The following is a 20,238-nucleotide window of genomic DNA, read 5'->3' as shown; positions in this document are numbered from 1 at the left end:
AAGTTGTTGGAGAAACTGGAGATGATTGTGGAAATTGAAATGCAAAGTTAAGACTAGGGTTTCTTGTCCCCTAGCAATAAAATGAATTTCTAAGTGTTATTATTACTATCCACCATGACAGTTATTTTTCTCAGGCTGCCAGATGTAAAATGTTAGTAGAAAATGTGTATCTCTGTAGTACAATTTTACATATCTGTTCACTAAGCTGTGCTGTTTTTTTTTGTGTGTGTGTGTGTGTGTGTGTGTGTGTGTCTGTCCCCTTCCCCCTATGCATCAAGGCCCAGAAGCATGACATCCAAATACCTTCACACACTTCTGTGGTAGGATTTTTCTTTCTAAACTGGGTCCTGTAGTGCAATCTTTAAACGTAGCACATGTCAGCTTGTGCCATTAGAAATCCCTGCATTCTACCTGAATATAATAAGCAAATCATCTGAAATCTTTATTGCTCATCTGATGTGTTTTTTCATTCAGAGACTACTCTGTTGTCGTAAGAAATACTCCTGTTTTGGGATAAGTTTTACAAAACTGAAGAATACTGAAACTTTATGTTGTGACTTTATCAGTGGCTCTGTAAATTATTTTTCACTTAGCAGTCTTGTGAAAAAACACTGGCTCAGCAAGTTGGCACATAAAGTTGTGTTAATATATGTTAATAAGCTGTGCTTCAGCAAAGCCTGTAAATACTTTAAATCCTATTTTTTAGGCATGTGACTGACTCATCTACTTAAAGTTAGGTGTGCTTGCTTAAGTAAGTACTGTGCAGAGCTGGGTACAGCCAGAAGACGCTTGCTTACACTGCCACACCAGTATGCTTTCTACTTGATCAAGTAAATATGTCTAGACTCAGTGAAGGCCACTGAAGAATGAATTTCCACTAACAGCAGTGGAGTAGAGTCCCTGTTTAAATCTGCAAATACTGTCTGCCAGTGTCACTTTCTGCTGGGGCTATTGACTAGTGCATTGTTAGTGGTAACTTTATTGTGTACCTGTGCGTGCAAATTGGTTAAACAGAACTGTTTACTTGTGTATCTTTGTGCCTGTGCCTTGCATTTATTTATTTATTTATTTATTTATTTATTTTTAAATACCCTTAGTGGAATGTACTGTACTAAGCTAATATATCCTATTGAGAAGCAAGATCTTTCTTCCCAAAGTAGGGTTGCTTTGTTCTGATAAGCGTTATCTGCTGACAGGAGGGGTAGAGAGCTGATGGGGCATGGACCCTTACTCACCCAGAGGAGGAGAGAACTTTTAGCTACAAGCAACAGATGACTGACTTACTTGCTACTGCCAGAAGAGAAGGCAATAGCAAAGCTTTTTGGAGTTGTTTTTTTTAACCACTTTCAGCAGACACCTGCTATAAAAAGAAGAGATTAATACTTTCTTGCTATAAGGCTGACTGGGAGGCCTGGACATTCACTCAACAGAGGGATAATAAGAACAGTATAAGGCTTAGGCATGTGCTAGAATTTGCCCTTTATCAGTGATACTGTAAGAACCATGGTGTCAACTTTGTACATTTGGAGGCCGCATACGCTTAACCTGTAAAGAAAACTTTTTTTCAGATCTCTCTCTGCTGACTGCCTGCTGGCTCTTATTATCAGCCAAGCCCTTCCTGGCAGATGGCTGGATTTTCAACACTTCACTATCCAGTTTACATCAGAGAATTCCAGTTCTGCCCGTCTTTTCTTTCACCAACTCAGTTTCTGTAGTGTAGTGTAGAAACCATAAAAGAGAGTATAATAAATAAACAGCAACAGCTTTTAAGGTGCAGATAGCATGCTTTATTTCAAATGAACAATACTATCTCAAGGAGGTTCAACAGCTAACAAAATTTATTACTACATTAGAAGAACTAAAGCAAATTGAACTGCAGGGCGGTATTTGATGTTATAACAACAGCTTGTTTTCAAACTGTGGTTCATTGCTTAGTTGCCTAGAAGTGACTAATAGATGTCTAATACTACCACACAAACTCTGAATCACTGCACCCTACGAACCTCCAAGAGTTGGTACTGCTGCTGCACTTGAGAACCTAAATGGCTTTGTTGATTAAGGGGATGGCCAGGTGATGTTACTTTTTTAAAAGCTATTCAGGTAGTCAATATGCCAGAAACAGTACACAAATAGTGAGTGAACAAAGTGCTGGCCGCTTGCACTTTGTCCAAAAATTGTCAGTCAGTCATGGAAATTATAATATGACATAATCGGAGCCAATGTAAAGCATTAAAGCAGTGCTTACAGGAGGGTAATTGCAAACATTACCAATGCCTTACATTTCTGATTCAACATAAATATTTGTGCATGTATGAAATACTATGCACAGTATCATCTCTTAGGTGTAGGTAATCTTCAACAGGGAGCCTCTCTACCTGTTGAGGCATTCTTAGACATCAACAATGAGTTGAGGCACAAAAATTAGTTAAATGTTGAGCAGGATATTCGTTTCCTAGGAAACTTTCTCCTACCAATGGATAGTTCCAAAAGTTACATTTCAAAATGTCATAAAATAATGGTAGAAAACTCCATAACCGTTTGTTAACTTCGGCTATATACAGTATATACATGTCAGTGAAAAAAGTGTTTAAAATTCTTAGGTCAATAATGACTATAAGTCATAATGTATATCTTTGGACTTTGTCTCATTCAGGTAGGTACAAAAATATTTTTTTTATATTTACAGATCAGATAGATATTTCAGTCCATATATGAATCACTTGTAAAAAGACAAGTGTAAATAATACAGATCAAGCTCTCTAAATTGATCGAATATTAATATTCACAGTGGCAGAATCGGTACCGAATTCATTTCCTAAATTTAGGGTATAAAGTCCACCGTCGTTCTTCTGGACATCCATGATGATCAGCGTGGTTAGATCGTCACTGGTTTCGATGTGGAATCTGCCTTGCTGGTCCTGACTGGTTATTTTTCTTCCTCTGCAATACCATGTTATTTCAGGAGCAGGTTCACCCGAAAATGCACAAGATACTGTGAGAACCTTTCCTTCCTCAATGCTGATATCAGATGGTAGAGCTTCAATTTTGGGTGGTACTCCTTTTTCAAAACAGGAGAAGAAATAAATAGCAAGTTAGTCTGCTTTCACTAAGACCTTTTGCCATGCAGCAGGGTTACTCTAAGGTCTACTTCAGAATATTTGAAACACTAACTCTACTAGTAATTGTATTGCTCACCTCTCAGACCCGATTTAAGCATTTTACTAGTTGAACTCTCCAGTTGAGTCATACTAGATTTCCCCATAATACTGCTGGAGCTCATCTCTACAAAGGATTCTTTCATGGAAGACATGCTTTTGGCAGACATGCTTGCAAATTTCGTTTCAGTCATGCTGCTACTGCTGAAACTGCTGAATGAAGCCTCTTGTTTAGAAGAAGCCATTTGAAAGGACTGAGAAGAAAAACTTTCCTGCATGCTTGCATCGCCACTTGTCTTCAATACTACCTCTTTTGGAGGTTCTTCAATTAGAGCTGTGGAGCATCGCAAACATAGAAGGAAAAACCAATAACGACACATTAACTAAGGAGGTCATGCAGTTCTATATGGTTAACTTTAAAGAAATGAAGAAACAGCAAAGTTTGCTTTCAATGGAAAACTGCAGTGGAGCATAAAATTGTTTCCAACCATTTGGTTCAAGATGTCCAAATCACTAACAATAATTTATAGAGGAAACAAGTAGGAAATGGAACCGTTTGATGACATGTATGAGCTTGAGGGAAAACCATATTTAAGAAGAGCTATTTAAATGTCCTGCTATTCCCTCAGTGTCTGACTGCCACTGTGATTTGAAACAGGTCATTAGACAGCGTTTCCTGTTGGAACCATTACTTAGAATTACACATTGAGAAATCGTGTGCCTGTGTTCAGTTCATATTTGTAGAAGCTGTGAAACATTTACAAGTTCTTATAAACATGGTATTGGAAATTCTGTTTCACTGCATTGTTCTGTAGCTATCAAAGGCAGCAGAAGCCATCAGTCACTGCAGCTTTCCTTTAAATGTAAGTACACATATATAAAAGCAAACGTAGGAACCCCTTGATGCTGGGAACTGATGTACAGTCAATAAAGTACTAAACCCAGTTTAGTTATGGTTAAGTTACTGCAACAGTTTTTAACTATAGAATTACTTTGTTTTACTGGAACAGATCGTGCTAGTAATTGAGGAAAGAGTAATCACCAGCACCAAGGGCTTAATAACAGGGTCATCCTAGAAGGAATTCTCATAGCCTTCTGTTAACACTCATTGTGAAGGAATCTATGTGCTTTTTGTATAGATGTTATGAGGATTTCTAATGCTGTTTATTTTTAGTTCTTTAGATACAAGAGAAATGTCAAAATACATAAATCAACATTACCAGTAGATTTTATCATTAGCCATTCTACTAAACACACCAGAGCAGAGAGAGCTGATTAGTCCAAACACAAGACCCAGAGAGCAAACTTACGGAGTACAGTCAAGGATGCTGTAGCAGAACACTGCCCGTGATAATTTTTAGCTTTGATTGTGTATTTTCCAGTGTCACTCACTGCAGCATTTTGAATCTCAAGAGAATATATGTTTTTAGAGCGAGTTACTCTGATGTGAGATGAAACAGCAATCTGAAGAAGGGGGAAAAAAAAAAAAAAGTGTTTCATTACAATCAGTTTTATCAAGAATTCCAATTTTCCAGTCAGTATATTAGTTACTTACAGGTTGATTATTCTTAAACCACTCAATTTCAGGAGAAGGATCCCCAGAGACTTCACAGGTGAGCAATACATCTTGTCCTTCATTGACATTTTGAGACTTAGGCTGCATGATAAATGCTGGTTCATTGGAACGTTCTTTAGAAAAGGTTAGGTCATACTGGCATTTAACAATGCCTTCCTCAGTTTTACCTTCACAGGTGAGTATACCTTCATCTTTATGACTAGTTTTTTTGATAGTTAGAGTGTGATCACTTCCAGAAACACCATATCTGTAATCATCTGAATTTCTTAGCTCCATTCCATTCAGCACCCATTTTACTTCAGAGGCACCAGGAATGTTGGCTTTCAAGGTAACTTTCTGCCCTTCGGACAATGTCATTTGAGTCGAAGAAGCTTTAATTTCTGCCTTTAATTGTTTGACATCTTCAGTAACAATTGACTTCTTAATGACTTCTTGAACTGCTGCTTTTTCTTCAGTTGCCACTGCTGATTTCTTCTGAGTAGAAACTGTAAGTGCCTCAGCCTCTTTCTGAACTGATTTATGAGTTTCAGATACACCTCTTACCTGGGAATGGATATTTTTAAATACTTGGCCAGTAAACTGGAAGTTAGTTTTTGAAACACCTCCTTCCCCAATGATTTCACAGGTGTATTCTCCTTTGTCAGATTCTGTGAGCTCATAGATTTTGAGTTCATAGGTGCCATCGGCTGCATAATGAAACTTGAAATGATTGTCTTCTTTCAGTTTTTTGCCATCCTTGTACCAAGACACTTCTCTGACACTTAAAACACTGCTTTCAACTGCACAGGATAACTTTACCTTATCTCCAAGAGTTTCTGCTTTCAGCTGCTGTTTTATCTTGGGTGGAGAAGCAGTTGGTAATTTTACTTTCTCTGTTGGTACTGTTTTGTCTCCAGGTGGTGACTTTGCTTTTGGGAGAGCGCTGGTGGGTTCGGGAGATTTCACTCGTTTAGGAGACTTAACTGGCTCTGGAGACTTTACACAAGGCTCAGGAGATTTGATTCTTGGAGGTGATGTAATTGTTTTTTCAGGAATCTTTGTTCTTTGAATGGTCAAAGTGAAGTGCGCTTCCTGTCTTCCTTCAGAGTTTTCCACCACAACAGTGTAACTTCCTTCATCTGACATCTGGACCAAAGAAATTTCAAATGTAGACTTGTACTGTGTTCTTGTTACTTGGAAGCGCCTTGAAGAAACAATAGGTTGACCTGCACGGAGCCATGTTATTACTGGTGCTGGTTCACCATCCACGTCACAGGAAAATCTTGCAGTCTCCCCTTCAGAAACTGTGACTGACCGTGGTTTTGTAAGGATTGTTGCTGGCAGAGTGCTTTTAAATGCCTTGTGTGCAGTCCTCTCTTCCAATGACTTTTCTTCAGCTGCAGTTATTTTCTCTTCAGAGGAAGCATAGTGTTCATATGATAAAAGTGATTCTCTTGTTGCTGACATTTCTGATTTGACCTCTCTTATTGAGGAACTTGCTTCTGTAGCAGATGCTTTCTTAAATGAGGAGATTGCATATGCCTCTGTTTTTGTCAAGTCAGGTAAAATTGATCTTGGTACTTCTTCATCTCGGCGCTGAGAAGAGTAAGTAGTGTAATCTCCTCCTGTAACATCTAATGTTGCATAATCAGAACATTCCCCTTTGTAGTTTGTGCACACAGCCCGGTATGTTCCACTGTCATCAATATGGCAGTCAAGAATCTCCAGAGTTAATACACCACTGGTATTAGTAAAATGTATCTTACTGCTCTCCTGGATTTCAATACCATTATGGTACCACTTCACTTCAGCAGTTGGCTTTGACTGGACATTTAGAATGAACCTAGTATTATGGCCACACGGCACCCGGTGTGAGCGCATTCTCAGGGTGATGCGAGGAGCATGGTCAAGGGTGAAAGGCTGTTGAGTCAGAACTTCATGTTTCCTTTCCATAGTTTTCTGAGTTTTCAAAGCAGATTTCATGGACTCATATCTAGAAAATATATCAAATCTCGCCATCCTCTCAAAGCGAGAGAGTGATCTTTCACTAGAAACTGGGCTAGGTGAGCGTGGTCGAGTTCTCTCTGGTGTTGGGGATCTTCTCTCAGTTTCTTCAGGGGGCCGTGACCGAGGTCGAATTAATTCAGATACTGGGCGCATCAGCTCAATGTAAGTTGGAGAAAGAGATCTTCTTCTCCTTAGTAATCTAGAGGGAGGTGAAAATTCCCTGTGGATATGTTGCACCATTTCTATCTCTTCTTCTTCTTCTTCTTCTGATGTGATCTCCATTATTTCTCTTTCCCGCCTTCTCCTAAGTCTACTCTTTTCCTCTTCTGCCATATATTCAAGCTCACTCCTGTATTCAGAGAGTCGCTGAGTAGTGCCAACTGGACAGAGCAATTCTTCATCTTCTCTTTCATCTATTATTCTTTGYTTTTGTTTTGGTGGTCTGTAGGCAGCCCTGTCATGGCGTTGACGAAGCTCTGCATAGCTTGCACTGGTTTCAGCTTTAGTTGGGATGTGATAGCTTGAATACCTCATCTCTCTTTTTCTTTCCTCCTCTGAACTGACCTGTGCTCCTTCACTAGAATACCGAAGTGCAGACAGTTCAAAGCGTGGGGGGCTTCTACTTGGAGGGGAGGCAGAAAAGCCTAACTCAAGCTCTTCTTCAAGGCGTAGCCTTTCCTCTTCAGTTCTCTTCATAGCTAAATAGTCATCAATAGGCAGGAGTAACTCCTCATCAGACAAGTCACCAAGTGATCGTCGTCTTGGTCTGTAGTAAAACTCATAATCTGGTGATGGAGTGCGCCGACGCGCTGGTCTCACAGTTTCAAGATCATCTTGTGTTAGCTTTGGTATGCGCCATTTAGGCTTATACTGATCAGTAATGCGTGGCAGTGGCATCACATAGAATTGCTCCCACCTGGAAAGGCGTATGCGTTTCTGGCGTTTCTGAACAATTCTCTCAGGTTTTCCTGGCATTTCATACTGGTCTCGCAGTCTCTTGTACCACTTCATATCTGACAGAGGCACAAAGTGTTTAATGTGCTGATCTTCCTCAAGAGTAGTACGCACATGTTTGCGAGGCTCTGGGACTTCATACGGCATACGAAGTCTCCTTTCTTCCTTCTTTTCTTCTTTCTTAATCTCATATTCACCTTTGACAGTCTTAGTGCTAACAGCTGGTTTATATAATATAGCAGCTTCTCTGAGCGCCTCTTGTGCAGTCTGTGTCAATGGAACGGCTTCAGCCCCAGAAAGTATTTCTGCCATTCTTAGGGTCTTGTCAATTTGTCTTTGTACATGCTTCTCTCGTTCTTCTTCTGTCTTGTACTCACGCTTGACATATTTCAAGCGTTCAACTTTAAGGTAAGCCTGACAGCTTGTAGATCCRGCACTGTTTGTAGCAGTAACTCTGTAATAACCACTGTCTTCTGGTAAAGTATCCCTTATGTGTAAAGCATAGTAATCTAAACCTTCATGAATTATATCAAAGTTAGGGCCAAAGGATAGAGGTTGACCATCTTTCTCCCATTTCAGCATTGGTTTTGGTACACCAGATACCCTGATCTCAAAACTGACATTTTGGCCTTCTTGACATTCTGCATTTGCCAGCAGTCTTTTAAACATTGGCCTTAGTGTGGCATCTGCTGGAGGTGGATGTGGAATCACTGTCAGCTTAGCTTTGCAGCTGTCTTCTCCATATTTGTTGCGTGCCACAATACTGTATTCAGCATCATCCTCTTCAGTGACGTTATTGATGATGAGTTGGTAAAGACCCTTGTCAGATTCAAAAGTATACTTTCTATCGTCATCACCAGGTTTGATTTTCTGGCCTGATTTGAACCATGTTAAGCGAGGTTCTGGGTGGACTGTTATAGTTACTCCAAACCTGACATTTTCTCCAACATATGCAGTGCGATTATACAAAGGCAGAGTAAATTCTGGTGGACGTTCTAGTAGTCTCATAGTATCAACTCGGCGTTTCACTTTCCTAACAGTTCTACATCTGTAGTGCTCAGAAATTTCTCTCACACCTTTAACAAAAAGTTCAGCGTAAGAGCTGTCTTCACCATAGTCGTTTACTACCTTGCATCTGTAGGTACCATCATCTGATTTAGAAACATCTTTGACATACATGGTTGCCACACCTTCTTCATATTTGATTTCATATTTCTCATTGCTCTCTAATTGCCTCATACCAAAGTACCAGCTGACTTGTGTGGACTGATCATAGTTTTCAATCTTACACACATATTTGGCATGCCCTCCTTCTTCTACGACAGTATGCATTATCTGCCCAGCAATGGGACCAATGTCAATTGGTGCAACTTTAACTTTAGCCACTGTTACCCCTTTCTGAGACCTAATTGCACCTCCACAGGAAATGCGGGCTGCTGACACTACTGTGTTCCATTCCTTCTTTACTAGAGTTTGGTAGTAACGTCTGTGTCTTAATGTCTTGATGACTTTAGTGCTGGTCTTTTCGGTCTTCTGTTTCAGCCACACGTGGTTAAGTGCTTCAGCAGCTGTCATCCGAGCTTTTCTTTCCTTCACCAGTAGGCGATCAATGAAGTCCATGGCCTCAATGCTTATGTCTTTGAATGCTTCATCATCAAAGTTGTATTCAGCATTTAGAATATTTTCAATAACCTGTTGGTTTGTTTCAGCAATGAAAGGATTAATACCACTGAGGAGTATATATGCTAGAGCACCAACTGACCACATGTCAGTAGCTGTGCTGACCAAATCATGATGATGTATTTCAGGCCCATAATATTCAGGAGAAGTGAACTGGAGTCTAAAGCTGTCTCCAGGTTTCAGCTGTCTGGCTTGACCAAATTCAACGATTTTAACTACTGAGCTTCTTCTTGTGAAGTAAATAATATTGTCTGGTCTAATATCAAAATGTCCAATGCTGTGACGATGTAAAAATTCTAGTGCATCACAGACTTGGCGTATATAACTTACTATTTCCCTTTCATTCAGTTCGAATGAAGCTGTGCTAATTCTTTCAAAGATGTCAACTCCAGATATGAACTCAAAGATCATGACCAATTCTTCTAGACTTTCAAATGATTCGTGAAGATACAGGATATTTCGGTGCCTAGCAATGTTTAGAATGGAAATTTCTTTCTTTACTAAAACTTGGTCAGCACCCTTTACTTTGACAAACTTGGCCAGATAAGTCTTTTTTGAAACTGCCTCAACACAGCGGTGTGCAATTCCAAACTGCCCACGTCCAAGCTCTTCTGCAATCATATATTTGTCATAGAGCTCCTTTGTAGAATAGTGAGCTGCTTTAGCTGTCGTGACTTCTCTGGTCTCATCAACTTCTTCATCGTAGTTCATTACTCTGGTCTTATCTTCCTTTGTTATAATTGGTTCGGTAGGTTCAGAAGGCTGGCTTTGTCCAAATTTGTTTTCTGCAGTTACACGGAACTGGTAGGTGGTCTTGCCAAATAGATTCACCACTGTGTATCGTGTATCACGAGCTTGTGCAACACGAATCCATCTCTCTGCTGTTGTAGCACGTTTCTCAATAATGTAGTTTATGATTCTGCTTCCACCATCAGTAACTGGTTCATTCCAGGTTATGTTGACTGAATCCCTTGAAATGTCAGTTACCTTCAGACCTCTTGGTGGATCAGGCACATCAGCCACATCTAATTCAACTGTTTTTTGATCAATGCCAAATCTGTTTTTGGCACAAACAATGTAAAAACCTGCATCCTTTCTGTCAACACCATTTGGGAAAACAAGAGAAGTGAATGAGCGTGTAACAATGACTTGGTAATGTCCATTAGTATCGATAAGGTCTTGTCCCTTCTGCCATGTGATCACTGGGTGAGGCTTGCCACTGAATGGAATCTTGATGCTCACTACTTCCCCTCGGAGGGCATGAACAGCTCCCATGCCTTCCAGGTTTTTGGGCAAGTGAATCTTTGCAGGAACTGAAATAGAAAGAGAAAGAATAAAAACATCAGTAAAACAATACCTGAGAAGACCATCAATAGTCTAAATATTCAAAGCTTGAAAAGAATTTGTTGTAGGCATCAAGACCCTTTATTCACCTTCAACATCCAAAGAGGCAGTGCCAGACACAGATCCTCCCTGGTTGGTGGCTCTAACTTGATATACTGTGGCATCATCATCTGTTACGTTTGTGATGATCAGCTGGTGATATCCACCCTTGAATTCTTGTATCTTGATCTTTTCACCATCCGGCATGATTTCTTTACCTTGTCTGTACCACTTAACAATAGGCTTAGGATGACCAGTGACTTTGCAGACAAATGTGGCATTAGCTTGAAATTTCACATTCAGATTTCTTAGTTCTTCTTTGAATTGTGGAGCTTGAATTGGTACATCAGATTTTGGAATGACTGGTTGTGATATTTCACTCCACTCACTTTCACCACCTAGATTTTCACATTTTACACGGAACTCATATTCAAGACCTTCAATAAGATCTTTCACAGAATAGACAGTTTCACGAATTTCATCTGTTGTTACTGAAATCCACTTGTTTTGTTTTTTCTCACGTTTTTCAAGATAATAAGTTCTAATCTTTGCACCTCCATCACTTGCAGGCGGTTTCCATGAGACAACACAAGAGTCCTTTGTAACAGCACTTGCTACCGGCTGACCAGGTTGTCCTGGTTTTTCTGTAAAGAATAAAAAAAATCAAAATTTCAAGTGAGCTTGCCTTAGTAATTATGCAAGCATACAGAAATGAATGTTCTGGTGTCTGCTTACCAAATGGAGGCTTCATAACAACAACTGTTGAAACCTCTAGTGCTTCACTAATGCCATATGTATTCTGAGCAGAAACACGGAAGTAATAGCCTGCATTTTCAGTAAGGTTAACAATTCTACAGGTTGTGCCTGAAATGCTTGAAGATACAAGTTGCCATTCTGCTCCTTCCTTGGCTTCGCGTTTCTCTATAATGTAATTTGTTATCATAGAACCTCCATCATCTTCTGGTGGTTTCCAGCTAATTACCACAGAGTTCTTCAATATAGACTCTATAACAATTGGCCCTACTGGTTTATCTGGCTTATCTGTAAAAAAGAAAAAGAAATATATTTTTAGTTCTTTTGCTGGTAAATATTTCAGAAAATATTCCACAAAAATACTAAAAATAAAATCAATTACCTTGTATTTCCACATTAAGTACAGTGTCAACTGTTCCAAATGTGTTACTGAGTTGCACTTTGTACTTCCCAGCATGAGTCTTGTGCTGGACATTTTTAATAGCAAGGTGAGTATAATGCTCTGTGTTCTCGATAGTAACAGTTTCTGATCCTCTCAAAGGTTTGTTGCCATGGAACCAAGTTATTGCCGGCACTGGTCGGCCAATATACACAACATGAAGGCGAAGGGTGCCACCTGCACCTGCATAGTATTTCTCTTTCAGTGGGAAGCCAGGGTGGAACTGAGGAGGGGCCTGCAATAATAACTTGCCACTAGTTTCAATTTCTCCGACATCATTGGTAGCCATACAAGTATAGAGCCCTTCATCCTCTTGTTCATCTGTTATTACTRTCAGTGTATGGTTGCGTCCATCAGATGACATTTTGTATTTTCGACTTTGCACCAGTTCTTTGCCAAAGCGATACCATTTAATATCAGGAAGAGGTCTCCCAACAATTTGGCATGTCAACTGAGCTGCTTCACCCAGTTTAGCTGTAACATCCTGCATTTCTTTTCTTATGGCTGGTGCTTCTCCAGCTGTGACAAAGACAGGTAAAAATAATGGAGATTACTGTGAAATCTTCCTTGATTACTATACTACTGGTATTTAATCTTCATTTATACTTGTGCCTCTTATACCTGCAGGATTGTGCTTTAGGACAGTCATGTTAGCAAATAACATGTAAAGCAAACAGCATTTTAAGTGCAGCACCACAGTTTATAACATCTAAAATCACAGGAAATATTACAATATATTTGTGCTTACATGTTAGCTTAGTTTTCACTGCCATAGCAGTCCTTCGAGGTCTGCTGAAGCCAGTCTGATTTTCTGCAAAAACACGGAATTCATATTCTGTAGCTTCTAATAAACCTCCTACAGTAAACTGCCTGTCCTTGATGCGTTCTTTATTGCATTTCTTCCAGGTGCTTTCTCCAGACTGGCGATACTCAACCCAGTAGCCAAGGATCTCTTTGCCACCATCACTTTCAGGTCGTTCCCATTCTAAGGTAATGCTATCCTTAAATACAGAGGTGATCTCAATTTCTCCAGGTTGGCTTGGCTTGTCTGAAAATTACAATAGTTACAGAAGTTAAATTTCTCTCCCAATGTCACTAAATTGCTCTTCAGAAGATCTGTTAATGCAAACATTTTCTTACCAAATGGATCCTTGCATACAACTGGTTCAGAAGCAGGACTTGCTTCACTTTCACCAATGTCATTTTGAGCAATGATACGGAATTGATATTCAGCGTCTGGAACAAGTCCTGTGACTGTGTACATGGTAGTGGTGATATGAGTCTTGTTATGCCGGACCCATTTCTCTGTGGATGTCTCCTTGCGTTCAATGTAGTAGCCAGTTACACGAGACCCACCATCATCTTTAGGTCTGGACCAGGATAAGTTAACAGAACTCTTTGTGACATCAAGCACTTCAGGTGGGTTATTTGGAGGCTCTGGAGGGTCTGTTAATAATGATAATAATAATAAGAATAATAGTAATAATAACCACACAGCATTAAAGCATTTGTATATTTGCACATTTAGAACTATAATGTAGTAGTTAAACAGCGTATTTATTTCACCAAATCTAAAACGAAGACTTACTTAGAGGTGTTTTTGGTATGGCTGGTTCTTCAGATTTGAGAGATTTGCTCATACCAAAGTGATTTTCTGCAGAAACACGGAAGTGATATTCCACGTTTTCTTTGAGGCCCTTCACCACTAACGATGTCCCTTTCACTCTAGAGTCAACAGTGTACCAGGCAGTCTTTGGTACTTCTCGTCTCTCGACAATATAACCTAGAATATCTGCACCACCATCATCTGTAGGAGGTCTCCAGCTTACTCTGACAGAGCGAGCTTGTATGTCATCATATTCAAGTGGTCCTTCTGGTGGATTTGGAATGCCAATCACTCGGACTTTAATATACACAGCTTTTTTGCCACACTTGTTTTCAAGTGCCAAGTCGTAGGTGCCAGAATCTTCTCTTTCTGCATCTTTGATCACAAGTTCTGTGTGAGTGTCAGAAGTTGCAATCATGGCCCTCTTGCTGATGTCATGTCCTTCTTTTGTCCATTTGCATATTGGGATGGGCTTGCCCTTAATTGGTATTGTAAGCCTGATAACTCCACCTTGTCTCACCATAAGACCTTCTTGGTATTTTTCATCAAGTTCATAGTCAGGGTATTCTGTAAACAAAATCAACATGTCATGCTGTCTCTATTTTACAGATGGTATCATACCTTCTTTAGGCAAAATACTTCTTTAGGACAACTTTCAATAAGAATTAAGACTTCAAATGTCTTACCAAGCATTTCTGTTACTTTGACTGTTCCTGGCACTTCAGCAGGTTCTCCTGGCCCACCAGCATTACAGGCTAACACACGGAATCTGTACTCTGCACCCTGGGGGAGATGTGTCAAGGTGTATTCACGAATCTTGGTTGGAGTGGTATTGCATTTGGTCCATTCAAACTGATCAACCTTCTGCATTTCAATTAAGTAGCCAGTAATTTTAGAACCACCTTCATCTTCTGGTGGACTCCAGGCCAGGGAAACAGATGTTCTTGTAGTATCAGTGACTCTTGGATTCTGAGGTTTACCTGGAGGAGCTGGAAGAGAAGATCAGATAGGATGGCAGGGTCTTTTTGTGAATATTTAACAGCAGTAACAACTGCTAACTTGCAACATACAATCTGTATTTAATCAATGTAGTGTTTATACAGGGAAAGCTTAAGAACAAAATATTTTCAGTAATATTTTGCTTGGTTTTCTTCAGTCAGAGTCTCCTCTGCTATTCATTAACATATCCAGATAAAATTTTCAAATAGTTAAAAAGAGTAACTTTTATTAGTATCATTCCCTTCTGCCACAGAGGGCTCAATCTATATAGGGAATTACTTACCAATTGGATCTCTGGCAACAGCAGACTTGGAGGGACGGCTGGGTTTCCCAGCACCTCTGGCATTGATTGCTATAACCCGGTGTTCATATTCTAATCCTTCAACCAATCCAGTGGAACGGTAACGAGTCATAGTGACTGGAACTTTATTTACACGTATCCATCTATCTGCTCTAACTTCTTTGCGTTCCACAATATAGCCAGATATCTGAGAGTCACCATCATCTTCTGGAGGATACCAAGTTAATGTCATGCCATCTCGGGAGACATCGAATACTTCTGGAGTGCCAGGAGGACCAGGAATACCTGTAAAAACAGAATGCAGAATTAGGAAAGAAAGCATCAAATGAATCTGCACATTAATAATATGCAACAAATTGTGAATTACAAAGACAGTAATATCAACATCAACACTTTTAATCAGCAGCTATCAAAGTACTTTACAAACTAGGTCAGTGAAATTATTCCTGTTTTTGTAATGGGAAAAGCAATTTTCCAAGTTAGTGGTAGACCTGGGCATAAAATCCAAGTTTACAGAGTTTCAGACCAGGTCTATGCAGTGCATCTATAATACCTATACAGAGCAATATATTTAGGTTTATGGATGGCATTTTTCTCCAGAAGTATAGCAAGACTACTATGCATCATAATGCATCACATTATTTGGTGAAAGAAGGTAATAACATCTAGAAAATCTTATCTATGTGTGTGTATGTAAGCCCATGTAAATTACTTTCTATAGAGAAATTAGCAAAAAGAGAATAGAGTGAGACAATCAGGAAAATTCAGACTTACGGATTTTGCTCCTGCATTCTATAATCTCAGACTGCAGGTAAGATCCGATTCCAAAGCGATTTGTAGCAGCCACACGGAAAACGTATTCTGCACCTTCAACAAGCCTAGTGAACTTAAACATTGTCCTGGTTACTGATTCTGAAACTGGTAGCCATCCAGGACGGTGAGCATCACGCTGTTCTACCACATAGCCACTAAGTGCAGCTCCACCATCCAGCTCAGGTGGCTCCCAGGCGATGGTTATATAATTTGAATCGATTTCATCAATTCGGATAGGTCCAATAGGTGGTCCAGGTTTGTCTAGAAGAAGAAAATTAAAAGACAACAAATTAATGCTGAGAAAAGGAATCATATTGCTGATGTGACAAAGTTCATGATGGAGAAAGACCRTGAACAACTATCTTAATAAATACTTACCAAGGATTATAACCTTTATTGTGTCGGTAACTGTTCCAGTTGTGTTCTTCAGTTCAAGTGTATACTCCCCAGTGTCATGTATGGTGGTCTCACGCACAGTTAATTTAGCCATTTTGGCAACGGTCTCCATTTTGACGCGTTCTGATTCTTTTAGTTTAGAACCAGCAAAAAACCAAGAAGCGGCTGGAGGTGGTCGCCCCTCAATTGGAATAGCTAACTCAATTGGCCTGCCAGCGGGTATATGAATTGTCTTCTGAGGTATTCCAGCAAGGTCGATTGTTGGTAACACTATGAAAAGAAAAACACTGGTATTTTAAATATCTATTTTATAAATATCACATTCATTTGTTGTAATCCTCACCCTGTTTTTTGTGTTTTTTTTTTTTTAAACAATGATACCTACCTTTTTGGTCTTGTACTGTCACTGCTGTGACAATCTCTCGTGGTTCTGACACACCCTTCTGATTTTGTGCTCTGACTCTGAACAAGTACTGTTCACCTTCATTGAGAGAGATAATTGTATGTTCATAGATGGTAGACTTCAGTGTCACTACTTTCAACCACCTTTCTGTTCCAGCTTTGCTGGCCTCAATAACATAGCCAGTCAATCTGCTGCCACCATCATGTGGTGGCTTCTCCCATGCAAGAGTAACAGTTGATTTAGTGGTGTCAACCACTTCAAGTTTCTGTGGTACCATGGGAACATCAGATACTAGTACTGCATCAGATGTTTCACAAGCTTCACCAATGCCATAAATATTTTCTGGCAGTACTCTGAAATAATACAGAGCTCCTTCTAGAAGCCCAGTAACTCTATAAAATGTCTTGCTGCATTTAGTAGTGACGGTCTTGTAAGCTCTCATGGAAGCTTCACGTTTCTCAATTATATAATTGTTGACTGGGGCTCCACCATCAATGGTTGGAATATCCCAAGTAAGTGTCACAGAATCTTTTGATACTTCCTTAATTCTCACTGCAGCTGGTGGACCAGGTGTATCTAAAACAAAATCAGAAAAGATTATTTTTTCTTTTGGCTCCTTTCTTCTCTTGGTCAATGACTGAGTTCTGCATTAGAAAAACACCATTGTGTTTGAATTTCATAGGCTAGCATAGCTTTAGAAATTATGTACTTTCCTCTGTTTTAGTTTTTCTTCCATCCCAAACATTCTCATGTTATTTATGCTGCAAGCTTCTTTTGGAAATAACTTTATTTCTTATTCTTGAGCGTCATGCACTGAGTGATGTAATACCCATATACAATTGTAGCAGTACTTACCAAACACTTTTACAGAAATAGTTGCTGATTTTTTTCCTGATTGATTTTCAGCCTCGATGATGTATTTTCCAGCATCATACCGATTAACTTTGTCCACAAGAAGCAAACTGTAGCTGTCTGTAGTATCAATAATAGCTCGACTTACAAGGTCAACACCCTGCTTGCTCCATGTAATTACTGGAGTAGGTCTGCCAGACACAGAGACCATTAAGCGCAGGGAACCACCAGCTCTGACTGTAACTGTCTTCTTCAGATCATCAGCAAGCTCAAGCTCAGGTATTTCTGATAAATGGAGTAAGAAACATTAAATGAATTAATTTTTTAATAGTTTTAAAGGAAAATAAAATTCTTCCTTAAAATATATATGTTGAGTTTTTAAATTACCTATTCTTTCCACAGTTTCTATTTGTGCTGATGATTCACTAAATTCACTCGTACCATTCACATTTGTAGCAGCAACTCTGAATTGGTATTTCTGGGTTGTTTTAAGACCAGTCACAGTGAACTCAGCATTCCTTAGAGTGGCAGTCGTATGTGGTCGGTACCACTGTTCAGTACCTTCTTCTTTCATTTCAAGAACATAGCCTAAGATGTCAGCACCACCGTCATATGTGGGCTTTGACCATGCTAAACTTATGCTGTGCTTAGTAGTATCCACAACTCTTGGAGCTGACGGGGATGCAGGAGTATCTTTGAAACAGAAGAAAATGGATTTCACATTGGTGAAGGGAACATTTTACAGTTAAAAAAACCCCTAAAATTTCTAAACAACTAATTCCAGGAAATGCATTTGAAATTAACTATAATGCTTTTATTTTAAATTTTTTACAATACAAGCCAGTTCAGTTAACTCACGTATCCTTTTGGTTATCTTAGTTGAAGTGTCAGATTGGGTTTATGCTATATTATTATAAATAAGTATTAAAGTATATTTTATAATTGGCAACTTACATGATGGTTCTTTGCATAACATGTATTGCGAAGCTTCACTAGGCTCACTGTTCCCAGCAGCATTCACTGCAGTGACACGGAACTGGTACTGGCAGCCTTCCATAAGACCAGTGACTTTCAGTCTGGTATCATAAATAGTGTAATCTCTGTTTACTCGTGTCCAACGCAGACTTCTCTTTTCACGTTTGTCTACAAGATAGTCCCTAATCTCACTGCCACCATCTGATTCTGGTTTCGTCCACTGAATGATGATATGTTCCTTGCCAACACTCGCTTCTTCAGGAGCACCAGGCTGTGTTGGGATAGCTGTTGTTTTTTAAAAGTTGAAAAAAATTATTATTTTTCAAATTGTTTATCTATGACAAATATTCCAAACATTCTGACATGCAACCAAAGGTGGTAACACTCACTGAAAGCATTTCTGGCAATGACAGGTTCTGTTTCAAGTGGAACGCCTGGCCCATATTTGTTGACTGCTCTCACACGGAAGATGTACTCATTATTCTTAATAAGTTTTGTTACCACACATGATAATGTCTGGCACTCAGCCTCAACAATAACCCAGTGAAGTCTGCTGGTTTCACGCCTTTCTACAATGTAGTGGGTGATATGTGCCCCTCCATCTTCCTCAGGAATATTCCATGCCAGAGTACATTTCTCTTCTGTTACTCTGCTAACCATGATTTTGCCTGCACATGGACCTGGTGAATCTGGGTAGAGATGAAAATAAGTACTGTTATTAGCAGCTAAAGAAAAGCTTCTCACTCTTGTTTAAAAGAATGAGTTTTTTAGTATATTAAATATAATTATTTAATCATGGAATACATACCAAGGACTTTCACAAGAACAGAAATTTGTTTTGTCCCACTGGCATTTTTAACTGTTAGGGTATATTTTCCACTATCGCTTCTGTCACAGAACTTGATAATTGCAATGGCTCGTTTGCTGGTGTACTGCAGAGAGATCTTCTCACATAGATCCAATTCCCTGTCACCTTTGGACCAGAAGACTTTTGGTTCTGGTTTCCCACCAATGGCTGCATCAAGAACAAGATCAGATCCAGCCCTAATGGTCACAATTTCTCCCTGCAGTCTGGCATCGAGTTCAGCCTTTGGTGGTGCTGTCACAAGGAAAAAGAGATTAAAAACAAATTACATGGCAAGAGTAAAAAATGGAAAACAGGTAATGTTTTTAAATGTTTCAAATGAATATTTCTTACAGTATTCATCTTTGCAAATGACAGCACCAGTCGATTCAGATCCTTTGCTCATCACACCAGCAGCATTCTTTGCTAGTACACGGAATTCATATGCTTCACCTTCACTAAGAGCTGTCACAGTAAAGAAGTTCTCTGAGACAATGGTATAATTGCATTTCAGCCAGCGTCCATCACCAGATTCATTATATGGTTTGCGCTCTATAATATAACCGATAATTTTGCTTCCACCATCATAAAGTGGTGCTGACCAGCTCAGTGACACTGCAGCTCTGGTGACATCTGTTACTTCTGGTCTTCCTGGTGGATCTGGAGAAAGAAAATTCAAAATGAGAAATGCAGCTCTATTTTAGGTTAAACAATAAAATAACTCTAAAAGTAATACCTACCAACTGGATTTTGAGCCACTACAGGTCTGGAAGCTTCGCTAGCTTTGCTAACACCTGCAGCATTTAGGGCATAGGTTCTGAATTGATATTCCAGGCCTTCCACCAATCCTGTGACTTTGTAGTTGCATTCACAGCATGGCACTTTGTTTTCCTTCACCCAAAGGATGGTGTTGCGCTCCTTCTTTTCAACCCAATATCCAATGACTTTGCTGCCACCATCGTGATATGGTTCCTCCCAGCGAATGGCCATGGCAGTTGCAGACACAGAATAGACTTCTGGCCTTGAGGGTGGGCTTGGTGGGACTATGTGCAAACAGGAGGGGAGGAAAATGTTAGCTATTACAAATATTTATGTCAGGCAGAAGGAAAAAGAACCTTGTAAA

General features: G+C 39.5%; 1 protein-coding gene across 1 annotated transcript in view; it reads right to left on the bottom strand.

The window, feature by feature from the left end:
* Window positions 1–1,769: 1,769 nt before the first annotated feature.
* The window catches only part of TTN (titin), a gene marked incomplete at its 5' end in the record, with an annotated part of 127,906 nt that continues 109,437 nt past the window's right edge, over window positions 1,770–20,238 (bottom strand). The window contains 22 exons of the mRNA XM_026075142.1: window positions 1,770–3,058; window positions 3,196–3,489; window positions 4,466–4,619; window positions 4,711–10,664; window positions 10,785–11,378; window positions 11,470–11,775; window positions 11,870–12,445; window positions 12,675–12,974; window positions 13,067–13,372; window positions 13,515–14,099; window positions 14,219–14,521; window positions 14,815–15,117; window positions 15,607–15,906; window positions 16,024–16,311; window positions 16,427–17,020; window positions 17,300–17,581; window positions 17,684–17,989; window positions 18,251–18,556; window positions 18,661–18,960; window positions 19,080–19,370; window positions 19,470–19,775; window positions 19,856–20,158. Coding sequence (XP_025930927.1) covers window positions 2,760–3,058; window positions 3,196–3,489; window positions 4,466–4,619; window positions 4,711–10,664; window positions 10,785–11,378; window positions 11,470–11,775; window positions 11,870–12,445; window positions 12,675–12,974; window positions 13,067–13,372; window positions 13,515–14,099; window positions 14,219–14,521; window positions 14,815–15,117; window positions 15,607–15,906; window positions 16,024–16,311; window positions 16,427–17,020; window positions 17,300–17,581; window positions 17,684–17,989; window positions 18,251–18,556; window positions 18,661–18,960; window positions 19,080–19,370; window positions 19,470–19,775; window positions 19,856–20,158 — 13,250 coding nt within the window. The remainder of the gene's footprint in view (window positions 3,059–3,195; window positions 3,490–4,465; window positions 4,620–4,710; window positions 10,665–10,784; window positions 11,379–11,469; window positions 11,776–11,869; window positions 12,446–12,674; window positions 12,975–13,066; window positions 13,373–13,514; window positions 14,100–14,218; window positions 14,522–14,814; window positions 15,118–15,606; window positions 15,907–16,023; window positions 16,312–16,426; window positions 17,021–17,299; window positions 17,582–17,683; window positions 17,990–18,250; window positions 18,557–18,660; window positions 18,961–19,079; window positions 19,371–19,469; window positions 19,776–19,855; window positions 20,159–20,238) is intronic.

This window comes from Apteryx rowi, unplaced genomic scaffold (assembly GCF_003343035.1).
Source record: "Apteryx rowi isolate R43461 unplaced genomic scaffold, aptRow1 scaffold_110, whole genome shotgun sequence".
Taxonomy (NCBI): domain Eukaryota; kingdom Metazoa; phylum Chordata; class Aves; order Apterygiformes; family Apterygidae; genus Apteryx; species Apteryx rowi.
The sequence above is the reverse complement of the archived record's forward strand: the minus strand, read 5'-3'. Positions and strand labels throughout refer to the sequence as shown.